A 13,944-nucleotide genomic window follows, 5' to 3' on the forward strand; every position below is an offset into this window, starting at 1 on the left:
TCTTGTAGAAGATATCTTAAGTGGACCATCTTGCTGGCTTTTTGCAGTTGATGTAGTCATTTGAAACTTATTCTCAGTGCTTTGAATGCTTTTAGACAAGTAATATAAATATAGGCAGCCTATTGAGTTCAACATGAAAGTTGTGATGCGTGACAGCAGTGAGTATAACCTTAAGAATCACTGTTTCCATGACTCGCATAATCCGCATGATTCACATAATTCGAATGATTCACAAGTTGAGTTACTTTGCAATGGAGCGTCTCAATGAACACCTGGCGATGCGAATTTAAGGAAAATTATAGATCCTATTGGAAAATCGCTGTTTCCGATTGAGTATCCGGTTTGACTCGCTGATTTCTTGTGCTGTCATTGTTACGTAGATACTACGTGTTGACAATGATTATAAACTAATGCACCTTCCATTCAACCAACCAGGGACTCCGAAGCTAAGGGTTGTGGAAATGAAAGAAAGTGGGAATGATGAGTGAAGAAGCAACAACATTTATTATTCTATTTCTCTAACAAAATTAAAAGTATACTACACCGCAACTATAGCCTAACTATAGCTAAAGATCCCTATCATGGTCCAGAGTATATACATACATCAATGATATACAGCCCCCATGGGGGCTGTATATCATTGCATACATTCAAACTATAGCTAACGAGCCCTATGGTCAGGAGTATATACATTCATGGATACTGGAAAGGTTTAGTTGGATGGTAGAATTGGATATAGTAGGACATGTAGTACCATCTAATAGTAGTTGGATATACTATTAGACGGTACTACATGTAGATGGATGGAACTTCAGTGCAAACACGCAAACAACATCAGTTTGGGTTTCTATGTTTTCAGCCAGCCGACTAAATTTTATTGTAACAGGAAACAACGGTTTTCCAAAAGGATCTATAATTTTCCCGAATTTAACACCAGTGCTTGACCCCGTAGGTCAAGTATTAGTCTAATTAATGACTCTATAAATAGCTACGGAGTCTTGTCACGCTTAGCTTAGCAGCGATCGTTAGGGATGTTGGCGCATTGAGACTGCTGAAATCGAAATAAAAACGACTGAAGCGTGAAAATGTTTTTAATGTAATAGTCATCGATATTCTAATGCGCATTAATCGCAAGTATCAAGTATCGTTTCCATGATTCGCAAGCACGATGGATTCGATAAAGCTTTGCGGGTCGCAACACTCGCTTAGCTTGTGGATTTTGCGGATTAGCTTGCCGTTTTCATGACGCGGATAACTTGCGGATTGTCTCAAATTTGCGAATAATGCGCGTCATGGAAATGCAGTGAATAACCAGCGTACAATGATCTACTACAACCTCAGATGCCTGGCTAAGTTGGGTTAAATTTCTGGTTGTACGCTTTCCTACTAACTAATGAATCATTGGTCAAAAATGTGATATTGTTTTTCTGCTGATAATTTGTGGCATGTGAAGTTACAAAATAGTAAATAGTTACTTTTTAGATTTGATCCTGTCATCTTTTTGAAGTGAAAAATGTTCAATGCAACGCAATAAGTTTATATCATTGAGAGCTGGCAAAGATATTTATCTTTATTTTAGCATTTGCTCTAGTTTACAGAAAAAACTATAAAGGAGATTGTAACTTGAAGCAAAAGGCATATAGTTGGTGTCAAATCAAATAACAACACATCAGTAATTTCAATCCTTGATAATTATTGTAACTAGCACTACAGACTTTATAGTGTTGACCTGTATTTGACCTTTACAAGTGCTTGACTTGAATTGACACAATAAATATGAATTATCTTCATCAGAACTACATCAACGAAATATGGAGTTATTTACCTGTAGCAAACCTATAGTCTAATATTAATTATTTTACTGTAATTCTTTAGACACTATCAAACACAAGAATTGCCTTTTAATTGCCTTATACCTTTTGCTATGGAGACTAGTGTTACGGACTATTGAAATATACAGAAAGCACCTAGCAAGAGTTAGTAAGGAAGAAAATAAGAAAGATTGAAGGCTGTTGATATATGATGTGATTGTGCTCTCACAAGTGATTATGGTACAGCACAAACCACGTCATTAACATTCCCGCACTTGCACAAACTAATATCAAATAGCTCTCCAGGAGGACATATATCTAGAAGTGGAGAGTAACCAAATGGGACATAGTAACTAAAGTATTTCTGACAGTTGGTACCAGGAACTATTCCTTGGATCAGAAGGTCTGGGTAAGCAACACACTCTCCTGCAAAAGAAACAAACTTTATGCTGAAGCGATGACAACAATATCACAAAAGCGTTGGTCAAACCAGAGTCTGTCAGAGTTGAAGGTTTTAATTGGCCAACTTAAACAGAAAGCTTAGCTGATGATTTGTCATTTAGGCGCAACAATTTAAGTTTTGACATTTGAGTAGTTTTAGGAATATAAAAAAGAAATTGAATGTTGTGACTGACTCAACAGTCAAGTTCATCTAGTAGAAAGTACGATTTTGTGTAAGTCTGTTGTCCACCTTCTTTGTAGGCCTACAAAGATATTTATAAAAAAAGAAGACTACAGCCAAACACAGGACCATCAATTATTTCATGATATGGAAGGTTATGTTTGGAAAGCAAAAAGTGTGTTTGGAATAGTTTTGCTGAAGATGACCAAATCAACCTGCAGTCTATAGAAATACACCTTTACGGAAATAGACCTCTACAATATATGCAAACAACAAGAGTGTATTAGGATGCACCAAACCTTAGGAATATCTTGTAAGTAATTTATTTGATTGTAAAAGTAATGCAAGTAGACCTTAATTTGGGATTTTTTGTTTAGGTTACATTTCTCTGATTATTTGGTAAACACAAAAACACTTAGGTTGTTGCTACTGCGGAAACAATGATGCTTGTAAAGATGCTTATTGATCACTTTAAACATTTCTATTTATATAATTTTTTAATCTGTTAGCATTAGCGCCACTTTCTCAAGATTTCCAATAAAACTTATTTAAATGATGCATGCTATCGTATAAAATTCTATTCTGGCAAACTTCCTTATCGTATCGTATGTGGCATAGGGCTTGTGTTTTAAATCCTATAATCAAGTCTGCTTCGCACTGATAAACCAACAGTAAAATATTTAATCGTTTATTTTTATGGTGCTTGTGCTACAAAATGGATTCATCACCGGCTTTTAAGAGCAGCCAAAGTATGTTAATTGTAAAACTTCAACCAACTGCTTGTGTCTCATTATGTTTTTATAGAAATGAGAAACAACTCAAACATTGTATCTCCATATACTATCTTACTTAGCTACAAGTATTGCCTTTAAAAGTGTTCTAGGAAGAAATTACTTCAAAAAAGTTTTTTTTTAGTTAAGACTTGATTAGATCATTTGCAAGATAAGTCAATTGTACAGTAAAATTTACATTATGCTGGAGTTAGTTTCAGCAAAAATATTTTTATTTTCCATATTTTTTTATTTTTATTTATTTTTAGAATCGCAAAATATCTTTTCAAAAAAATCTTTTTTGGCAACTAGGCTTATAACAACTGACTAAGCAATGTGGTAAGATGTTGTGAAATGTAAAACATTTAACAGATATACTGTAGCGATTGCGTTAATCCGGTCAGATGTTGTTATTTCCTAACACGAGTCAACCATTAAAACGGAACGTTCATTAAGTTGAAGACTTGCGCAGTCAATGAGATAATTATTTGTGATAGCTGTACGATAGCGAATTTTCTGAAAGATTTCGCTTGTTTAATAAATTAAGCTCTAGTTAAAAATAGTAACAATCACTTACGGAATTGAAAAAATAATGCACTCAATTTCATTAAAAACTGAAATAATAGACATGTCAACCAGTTATTTTATAGTCTCACAAACTATAATAACAATAAGTGAACATCATGCCAACATTGAATTTGGTAACATGGAAGGAACCAATACCAATTCTACAATTTTCAATAAAACTTAAGCCAAGCTAAAAGCCTCAGAGCTGAGTAGTAATACTAACTAGGGTGGGACTGATAAAACTCATGTATTTGTTACCAATAGGCGATAAATAAGTTTCTTCCCCTGAGGCAATACCAAGCTCTCCATACATTCAAACAGAACAAGTTAGTAACCAGCGTTAACCAACTTACTTGTACAGACTGGTGGGGGCTGTAGTGACCACTCTTTTGTGCAAAGGCACTCAGTCACATTGTTTTCATGATACTGATCATAGAAGACATAGCCTAAGCCACACTCGTACTGATAATATTCTCCAAATGCATAGTCCCGAATGATAGGAGACAAGGTGTTCTTGCCTTCAGGTGGTGCACGACACGCATCAACTAGAATCAGGTTAAAATTGTGTGCCAATAGCAAAAAACCAGTTAGAGGAAGGGGGGTGGGATAGTAACTGAAAACCACACTGTGATTATAGTGGGCTAGTTCAGATCCCTTTGACAAACTGTCGTCAGATATCTCTTCAGACGAAGTAAAAAAAACATGTATAGTTGAGTAAACTAAGAAGTATAAACTTTACCATAGACATCTAAATATTGCTGCTGAGCCACTGGGATGAACAGACTTGATGAACAATCTTCAAAGGATGATTACCTTGAAATTATTGTACAAGTAGGAAATTAGTTAGGAGTAAAACTATACAAGTACAGAATAAGCTAAAGGGTAAAAGTGTACCTGTTAATAGTCAGATATAAGCCAAAGTTGTATAACGAAGATGCACTTACTGTACAGCAGGCCCGTATTCCCTAGGGTGGCTGGCCGGCTGAGCCGCCCTAACTTTTAAGGAATTTTCCGCGGCTAAGTAAAGTCAAACTCGGATAACTCGCCCCCAGATAAAATTTAACATTTCGGTTTGAGGTTAACTCAAACGGATTAAGTAGGTCCATTCCAACACAATGATAAATTGCTTTAGATAACTCGACCTCAACATCATTTATTCGAACAGTTATTTGCCCAAAGGTTATGGAGACGATTTTTATCGTTGTAGAATATGCCTTTATTCCAAGCCATAGAGACAAACATCAACTTTTTGTAGTTCTTAGGCAACATTACTATCATCATCAGCGGCAAAATATTCTTGTTAACGACTTTTATAAAGGTTTGCAAAAGATCAAGTTTTAACAAACACCCGCTTGGCAATGGCCTATCGAAAGCGTAAAAACCTCCGAATGAACTTAAAATAAAATCGGCAAAATTGATCTTTGTTAAAACGCTTAAAAGAAAAAGATGTCTTTTTTCTGAGCATTTTAACTGCAGTCAAGTTTTTCTTATTTTAATGTAAAAACGTCCTGGCAATCACATCACCTAAAACAAAACAAATCTGAAAAAATAGAAAAATGTTGATACATTCCGGTAAAACTTTTTAAAACTTCCCATGCGAGGCCCGGCTGAGGCCCTACATGAGAGAAGCCTGTTGGGATTTACACCGCTCCCTCCACACCCCCAGGTTCATAACTAGTCGCCTAACATTAGCCACTCCAACCAGGAACCAATGAATACAGGCTTGCTGTACAGAAAAATTTTCTATTTATTTAAAATTATGTATTTTATTTCAATTTCGTGTTCTGCTTAAAAACTTGCAAATAACTTGGTTCAATCGCTTCACTGCGCTTCGTTTAGTCAAAACTTGGTTTGTTATTAGTAAAAGAATTTTTGGTTGCCTACCTATTTTAGTTGTCTGCCAGTTGCTAATAGCAACTGGTAGACAACTAAATCATCTCTCATTGTTTATAGGCTGAGTTTTAATGCTTGAACAACGCCAAGTAGCACAACTGGTCATTAAATAACTCACTAGTACAAATAGGTTCACTTCCAGCAAGAGACAGTGTTCCATCTGACTGACAAACAGTGGACAAGGAATCAGTTGTTGTGAATCCATCTTTACACTCATAAGTGTAGGACTGTCCCAATTTTAGAATAATTGGCGGGACATCCACTGTGTTTGTGCCATTCTCTGGAGTGCCACACACAACCTCTGTAACAAACCAAATGATCGTAATGTTTGATAATATACATTTTTGAAAACAGGTTAATTTCTTGTTAAAAGTACAGGTTTTACTTTACTAAATCGAGATAAGCAATCAATTGAGCTCAATTTTCAATTTTTCGCCTGTTGTAGGTTTGTTATTCCATTTTGCCTTGAACAGAAATCAGTATAGTTCATTTTATGCTAAACTCACCAGTACAATTTGGTTCATTTCCAGCAAGGGACAGGGTTCCGTCTGACAGACAAACTGTACACATAGGATCAGTTGTTGTGTATCCATCCAAACACTCATAGGTGTACGATTGCTCCCATTTTAGCTCCATTGGTGTAACAGCAACTGTGCCTGTTCCATTCTTTGGAGTCTCACACATAACCTCTATGACAAACCAAACGATCATTTGCTTGATAATGTACATTTTTGATAAAATGTCAGTTTCTTGTTAGAAGTACACCTTTTGCTTCATTCAACCAGTCAGATAAGGAATGAATCGAGCTCAATTTTCAATTTTTCGCCTGTTGTAGGTTTGTTATTCCATTTTGCCTTGAACAGAAATCAGTATAGTTCATTTTATGCTAAACTCACCAGTACAATTTGGTTCATTTCCAGCAAGGGACAGGGTTCCGTCTGACAGACAAACTGTACACATAGGATCAGTTGTTGTGTATCCATCCAAACACTCATAGGTGTACGATTGCTCCCATTTTAGCTCCATTGGTGTAACAGCAACTGTGCCTGTTCCATTCTTTGGAGTCTCACACATGACCTCTATGACAAACCAAACGATCATTTGCTTGATAATGTACATTTTTGATAAAATGTCAGTTTCTTGTTAGAAGTACACCTTTTGCTTCATTCAACCAGTCAGATAAGGAATGAATCGAGCTCAATTTTCAATTTTTCGCCTGTTGTAGGTTTGTTATTCCATTTTGCCTTGAACAGAAATCAGTATAGTTCATTTTATGCTAAACTCACCAGTACAATTTGGTTCATATCCAGCGAGGGACAGAGTTCCGTCTGACAGACAAACTGTACACAAGGCATCATCAGTTATGTACCCATTTTTACATCTGTATGTGTATGACTGTTCAAATGTCAGACTCACTGATGGAACTGCTATTGTTCCTGTGCCGTTTTCAGGTGTTCCACACATAACCTCTATAATAGAACAAGGAATCAAGAGAGCGGCATTATACCATGTGTTTACTATTTTCAGATACTAAGAACATCTAAGTTAACACTTAAACCAAAACTGCCGTGTACAACTTCTATTGTTTTTTTTCTAGGGAAATGAAACACGCTGATTCCAATTATATACTCAAAACTAAGATTGGTCTACTAGCTTTCAGGTTAATGAAGGCTGTTTACAGCATTTTAATATTGGTCTCAAAAACAACGCAATCGGCGCAACAAGCTCAGCCCATAAATATGTGACGTTCGCCAGCTTTTTAGGAACAGAATGTGGGAATGTTTATTCCGATTAAGAATGATAGAAATGGGTGTCTTTAAACCCGTTATTATCTAAATTCAGTTTTCAAATTAATCTCAGTCTTTTCTGAAAGGTAAATAAGCTATTTAACGTATGTTTAGCATATTCAGAAACGAGCTTAAAAAGACGCGATAACACGCAAGCTTTTGAGAAATTCGCACATTTTTTAACTCAATTTTTTGGCAGTCAGCCTATTAAACATCCTGTAACACGCTACGAGCAGTTTTAAATAGAATGTCTACCTTTCATAAAAACTGGGAAATTGTTTTACATGCTGAATTTAGATAATAGTGGGGTTTTAGACACCCATTTTTATCATTCTAAACTGTACTAAATATCCCCAACTTCCGTTCCTAAAAAGCTATGCTACGTCACATATTAATGGGTAGGGCATGTTCTGCCAATCGTGTTGTTATCGAGACAAATATTGAAACGCTTCAAAGAAGCCTTCGTGGGTTTGAATAGTAGCGGAATAAATTTTATTGTAAATACAAAATCGGAATCAGCGTGTTTGGTTTAGCTATAAAAGACGATACAAGTTTTACGTGGCAGTTAAGGTTTAAATTTATAATTTAATAAAGAAATTATGAAATTGAAATAAACTACCTTTTAAATAGTTAGCTAACAACTTTTAAAAACTACCTACTCAATCAGTGAGAAAACAATTATTTTATTAGACTACTAAAATCTCACCAGTACAATTTGGTTCATTTCCAGCGAGAGACAGAGTTCCGTCTGACAGACAAACTGTACACATAGGATCAGTTGTTGTGTATCCATCCAAACACTCATAGGTGTACGTTTGCTCCCATTTTAGCTCCATTGGTGTAACAGCAACTGTGCCCGTTCCATTCTTTGGAGTCTCACACATGACCTCTATGACAAACCAAATGATCATATGCTTGATAATGTACATTTTTGATAAAATGTCAGTTTCTTGTTAGAAGTACACCTTTTGCTTCATTCAACCAGTCAGATAAGGAATGAATTGAGCTCAATTTTCAATTTTTCGCGTGTTGTAGGTTTGTTATTCCATTTTGCCTTGAACAGAAATCAGTATAGTTCATTTTATGCTAAACTCACCAGTACAATTTGGTTCATTTCCAGCAAGGGACAGGGTTCCGTCTGACAGACAAACTGTACACATAGGATCAGTTGTTGTGTATCCATCCAAACACTCATAGGTGTACGATTGCTCCCATTTTAGCTCCATTGGTGTAACAGCAACTGTGCCTGTTCCATTCTTTGGAGTCTCACACATAACCTCTATGACAAACCAAACGATCATTTGCTTGATAATGTACATTTTTGATAAAATGTCAGTTTCTTGTTAGAAGTACACCTTTTGCTTCATTCAACCAGTCAGATAAGGAATGAATCGAGCTCAATTTTCAATTTTTCGCCTGTTGTAGGTTTGTTATTCCATTTTGCCTTGAACAGAAATCAGTATAGTTCATTTTATGCTAAACTCACCAGTACAATTTGGTTCATTTCCAGCAAGGGACAGGGTTCCGTCTGACAGACAAACTGTACACATAGGATCAGTTGTTGTGTATCCATCCAAACACTCATAGGTGTACGATTGCTCCCATTTTAGCTCCATTGGTGTAACAGCAACTGTGCCTGTTCCATTCTTTGGAGTCTCACACATGACCTCTATGACAAACCAAACGATCATTTGCTTGATAATGTACATTTTTGATAAAATGTCAGTTTCTTGTTAGAAGTACACCTTTTGCTTCATTCAACCAGTCAGATAAGGAATGAATTGAGCTCAATTTTCAATTTTTCGCCTGTTGTAGGTTTGTTATTCCATTTTGCCTTGAACAGAAATCAGTATAGTTCATTTTATGCTAAACTCACCAGTACAATTTGGTTCATATCCAGCGAGGGACAGAGTTCCGTCTGACAGACAAACTGTACACAAGGCATCATCAGTTATGTACCCATTTTTACATCTGTATGTGTATGACTGTTCAAATGTCAGACTCACTGATGGAACTGCTATTGTTCCTGTGCTGTTTTCAGGTGTTCCACACATAACCTCTATAATAGAACAAGGAATCAAGAGAGCGGCATTATACCATGTGTTTACTATTTTCAGATACTAAGAACATCTAAGTTAACACTTAAACCAAAACTGCCGTGTACAACTTCTATTGTTTTTTTTCTAGGGAAATGAAACACGCTGATTCCAATTATATACTCAAAACTAAGATTGGTCTACTAGCTTTCAGGTTAATGAAGGCTGTTTACAGCATTTTAATATTGGTCTCAAAAACAACGCAATCGGCGCAACAAGCTCAGCCCATAAATATGTGACGTTCGCCAGCTTTTTAGGAACAGAATGTGGGAATGTTTATTCCGATTAAGAATGATAGAAATGGGTGTCTTTAAACCCGTTATTATCTAAATTCAGTTTTCAAATTAATCTCAGTCTTTTCTGAAAGGTAAATAAGCTATTTAACGTATGTTTAGCATATTCAGAAACGAGCTTAAAAAGACGCGATAACACGCAAGCTTTTGAGAAATTCGCACATTTTTTAACTCAATTTTTTGGCAGTCAGCCTATTAAACATCCTGTAACAAGCTACGAGCAGTTTTAAATAGAATGTCTACCTTTCATAAAAACTGGGAAATTGTTTTACATGCTGAATTTAGATAATAGTGGGGTTTTAGACACCCATTTTTATCATTCTAAACTGTACTAAATATCCCCAACTTCCGTTCCTAAAAAGCTATGCTACGTCACATATTAATGGGTAGGGCATGTTCTGCCAATCGTGTTGTTATCGAGACAAATATTGAAACGCTTCAAAGAAGCCTTCGTGGGTTTGAATAGTAGCGGAATAAATTTTATTGTAAATACAAAATCGGAATCAGCGTGTTTGGTTTAGCTATAAAAGACGATACAAGTTTTACGTGGCAGTTAAGGTTTAAATTTATAATTTAATAAAGAAATTATGAAATTGAAATAAACTACCTTTTAAATAGTTAGCTAACAACTTTTAAAAACTACCTACTCAATCAGTGAGAAAACAATTATTTTATTAGACTACTAAAATCTCACCAGTACAATTTGGTTCATTTCCAGCGAGAGACAGAGTTCCGTCTGACAGACAAACTGTACACATAGGATCAGTTGTTGTGTATCCATCCAAACACTCATAGGTGTACGTTTGCTCCCATTTTAGCTCCATTGGTGTAACAGGAACTGTGCCCGTTCCATTCTTTGGAGTCTCACACATGACCTCTATGACAAACCAAATGATCATATGCTTGATAATGTACATTTTTGATAAAATGTCAGTTTCTTGTTAGAAGTACACCTTTTGCTTCATTCAACCAGTCAGATAAGGAATGAATTGAGCTCAATTTTCAATTTTTCGCCTGTTGTAGGTTTGTTATTCCATTTTGCCTTGAACAGAAATCAGTATAGTTCATTTTATGCTAAACTCACCAGTACAATTTGGTTCATTTCCAGCAAGGGACAGGGTTCCGTCTGACAGACAAACTGTACACATAGGATCAGTTGTTGTGTATCCATCCAAACACTCATAGGTGTACGATTGCTCCCATTTTAGCTCCATTGGTGTAACAGCAACTGTGCCTGTTCCATTCTTTGGAGTCTCACACATGACCTCTATGACAAACCAAACGATCATTTGCTTGATAATGTACATTTTTGATAAAATGTCAGTTTCTTGTTAGAAGTACACCTTTTGCTTCATTCAACCAGTCAGATAAGGAATGAATCGAGCTCAATTTTCAATTTTTCGCCTGTTGTAGGTTTGTTATTCCATTTTGCCTTGAACAGAAATCAGTATAGTTCATTTTATGCTAAACTCACCAGTACAATTTGGTTCATTTCCAGCAAGGGACAGGGTTCCGTCTGACAGACAAACTGTACACATAGGATCAGTTGTTGTGTATCCATCCAAACACTCATAGGTGTACGATTGCTCCCATTTTAGCTCCATTGGTGTAACAGCAACTGTGCCTGTTCCATTCTTTGGAGTCTCACACATGACCTCTATGACAAACCAAACGATCATTTGCTTGATAATGTACATTTTTGATAAAATGTCAGTTTCTTGTTAGAAGTACACCTTTTGCTTCATTCAACCAGTCAGATAAGGAATGAATTGAGCTCAATTTTCAATTTTTCGCCTGTTGTAGGTTTGTTATTCCATTTTGCCTTGAACAGAAATCAGTATAGTTCATTTTATGCTAAACTCACCAGTACAATTTGGTTCATTTCCAGCAAGGGACAGGGTTCCGTCTGACAGACAAACTGTACACATAGGATCAGTTGTTGTGTATCCATCCAAACACTCATAGGTGTACGATTGCTCCCATTTTAGCTCCATTGGTGTAACAGCAACTGTGCCTGTTCCATTCTTTGGAGTCTCACACGTGACCTCTATGACAAGCCAAACGATCATTTGCTTGATAATGTACATTTTTGATAAAATGTCAGCTTCTTGTTAGAAGTACACCTTTTGCTTCATTCAACCAGTCAGATAAGGAATGAATTGAGCTCAATTTTCAATTTTTCGCCTGTTGTAGGTTTGTTATTCCATTTTGCCTTGAACAGAAATCAGTATAGTTCATTTTATGCTAAACTCACCAGTACAATTTGGTTCATATCCAGCGAGGGACAGAGTTCCGTCTGACAGACAAACTGTACACAAGGCATCATCAGTTATGTACCCATTTTTACATCTGTATGTGTATGACTGTTCAAATGTCAGACTCACTGATGGAACTGCTATTGTTCCTGTGCCGTTTTCAGGTGTTCCACACATAACCTCTATAATAGAACAAGGAATCAAGAGAGCGGCATTATACCATGTGTTTACTATTTTCAGATACTAAGAACATCTAAGTTAACACTTAAACCAAAACTGCCGTGTACAACTTCTATTGTTTTTTTTCTAGGGAAATGAAACACGCTGATTCCAATGATATACTCAAAACTAAGATTGGTCTACTAGCTTTCAGGTTAATGAAGGCTTTTTACAGCATTTTAATATTGGTCTCAAAAGCAACGCAATCGGCTCAACAAGCTCAGCCCATAAATATGTGACGTTCGCCAGCTTTTTAGGAACAGAATGTGGGAATGTTTATTCCGATTAAGAATGATAGAAATGGGTGTCTTTAAACCCGTTATTATCTAAATTCAGTTTTCAAATTAATCTCAGTCTTTTCTGAAAGGTAAATAAGCTATTTAACGTATGTTTAGCATATTCAGAAACGAGCTTAAAAAGACGCGATAACACGCAAGCTTTTGAGAAATTCGCACATTTTTTAACTCAATTTTTTGGCAGTCAGCCTATTAAACATCCTGTAACAAGCTACGAGCAGTTTTAAATAGAATGTCTACCTTTCATAAAAACTGGGAAATTGTTTTACATGCTGAATTTAGATAATAGTGGGGTTTTAGACACCCATTTTTATCATTCTAAACTGTACTAAATATCCCCAACTTCCGTTCCTAAAAAGCTATGCTACGTCACATATTAATGGGTAGGGCCTGTTCTGCCAATCGTGTTGTTTTCGAGACAAATATTGAAACGCTTCAAAGAAGCCTTCGTGGGTTTGAATAGTAGCGGAATAAATTTTATTGTAAATACAAAATCGGAATCAGCGTGTTTGGTTTAGCTATAAAAGACGATACAAGTTTTACGTGGCAGTTAAGGTTTAAATTTATAATTTAATAAAGAAATTATGAAATTGAAATATACTACCTTTTAAATAGTTAGCTAACAACTTTTAAAAACTACCTACTCAATCAGTGAGAAAACAATTATTTTATTAGACTACTAGAATCTCACCAGTACAATTTGGTTCATTTCCAGCGAGAGACAGAGTTCCGTCTGACAGACAAACTGTACACATAGGATCAGTTGTTGTGTATCCATCCAAACACTCATAGGTGTACGTTTGCTCCCATTTTAGCTCCATTGGTGTAACAGCAACTGTGCCCGTTCCATTCTTTGGAGTCTCACATATGACCTCTATGACAAACCAAATGATCATATGCTTGATAATGTACATTTTTGATAAAATGTAAGTTTCTTGTTAGAAGTACACCTTTTGCTTCATTCAACCTGTCAGATAAGGAATGAATTGAGCTCAATTTTCAATTTTTCGCCTGTTGTAGGTTTGTTATTCCATTTTGCCTTGAACAGAAATCAGTATAGTTCATTTTATGCTAAACTCACCAGTACAATTTGGTTCATTTCCAGCAAGGGACAGGGTTCCGTCTGACAGACAAACTGTACACATAGGATCAGTTGTTGTGTATCCATCCAAACACTCATAGGTGTACGATTGCTCCCATTTTAGCTCCATTGGTGTAACAGCAACTGTGCCTGTTCCATTCTTTGGAGCCTCACACATGACCTCTATGACAAACCAAACGATCATTTGCTTGATAATGTACATTTTTGATAAAATGTCAGTTTCTTGTTAGAAG

General features: G+C 36.0%; 1 protein-coding gene across 1 annotated transcript in view; it reads right to left on the minus strand.

Annotated features, from left to right (window-relative positions):
- Positions 1 to 2,046: 2,046 nt before the first annotated feature.
- The window catches only part of LOC137405304 (sushi, von Willebrand factor type A, EGF and pentraxin domain-containing protein 1-like), a 78,362-nt gene continuing 66,464 nt past the window's right edge, over positions 2,047 to 13,944 (minus strand). Inside the window, exons 25-41 of the mRNA XM_068091531.1 lie at positions 13,691 to 13,873; positions 13,301 to 13,483; positions 12,094 to 12,276; positions 11,704 to 11,886; positions 11,314 to 11,496; positions 10,924 to 11,106; positions 10,534 to 10,716; positions 9,327 to 9,509; positions 8,937 to 9,119; positions 8,547 to 8,729; positions 8,157 to 8,339; positions 6,950 to 7,132; positions 6,560 to 6,742; positions 6,170 to 6,352; positions 5,782 to 5,964; positions 4,124 to 4,315; positions 2,047 to 2,237 (exon numbers count right to left, since the gene is read on the minus strand). Of these exons, the coding sequence (XP_067947632.1) occupies positions 2,047 to 2,237; positions 4,124 to 4,315; positions 5,782 to 5,964; positions 6,170 to 6,352; positions 6,560 to 6,742; positions 6,950 to 7,132; positions 8,157 to 8,339; positions 8,547 to 8,729; positions 8,937 to 9,119; positions 9,327 to 9,509; positions 10,534 to 10,716; positions 10,924 to 11,106; positions 11,314 to 11,496; positions 11,704 to 11,886; positions 12,094 to 12,276; positions 13,301 to 13,483; positions 13,691 to 13,873 (3,128 nt within the window). The remainder of the gene's footprint in view (positions 2,238 to 4,123; positions 4,316 to 5,781; positions 5,965 to 6,169; positions 6,353 to 6,559; positions 6,743 to 6,949; positions 7,133 to 8,156; positions 8,340 to 8,546; positions 8,730 to 8,936; positions 9,120 to 9,326; positions 9,510 to 10,533; positions 10,717 to 10,923; positions 11,107 to 11,313; positions 11,497 to 11,703; positions 11,887 to 12,093; positions 12,277 to 13,300; positions 13,484 to 13,690; positions 13,874 to 13,944) is intronic.

Source organism: Watersipora subatra, chromosome 9 (genome assembly GCF_963576615.1).
Source record: "Watersipora subatra chromosome 9, tzWatSuba1.1, whole genome shotgun sequence".
NCBI classification, from domain to species: Eukaryota; Metazoa; Bryozoa; class Gymnolaemata; order Cheilostomatida; family Watersiporidae; genus Watersipora; species Watersipora subatra.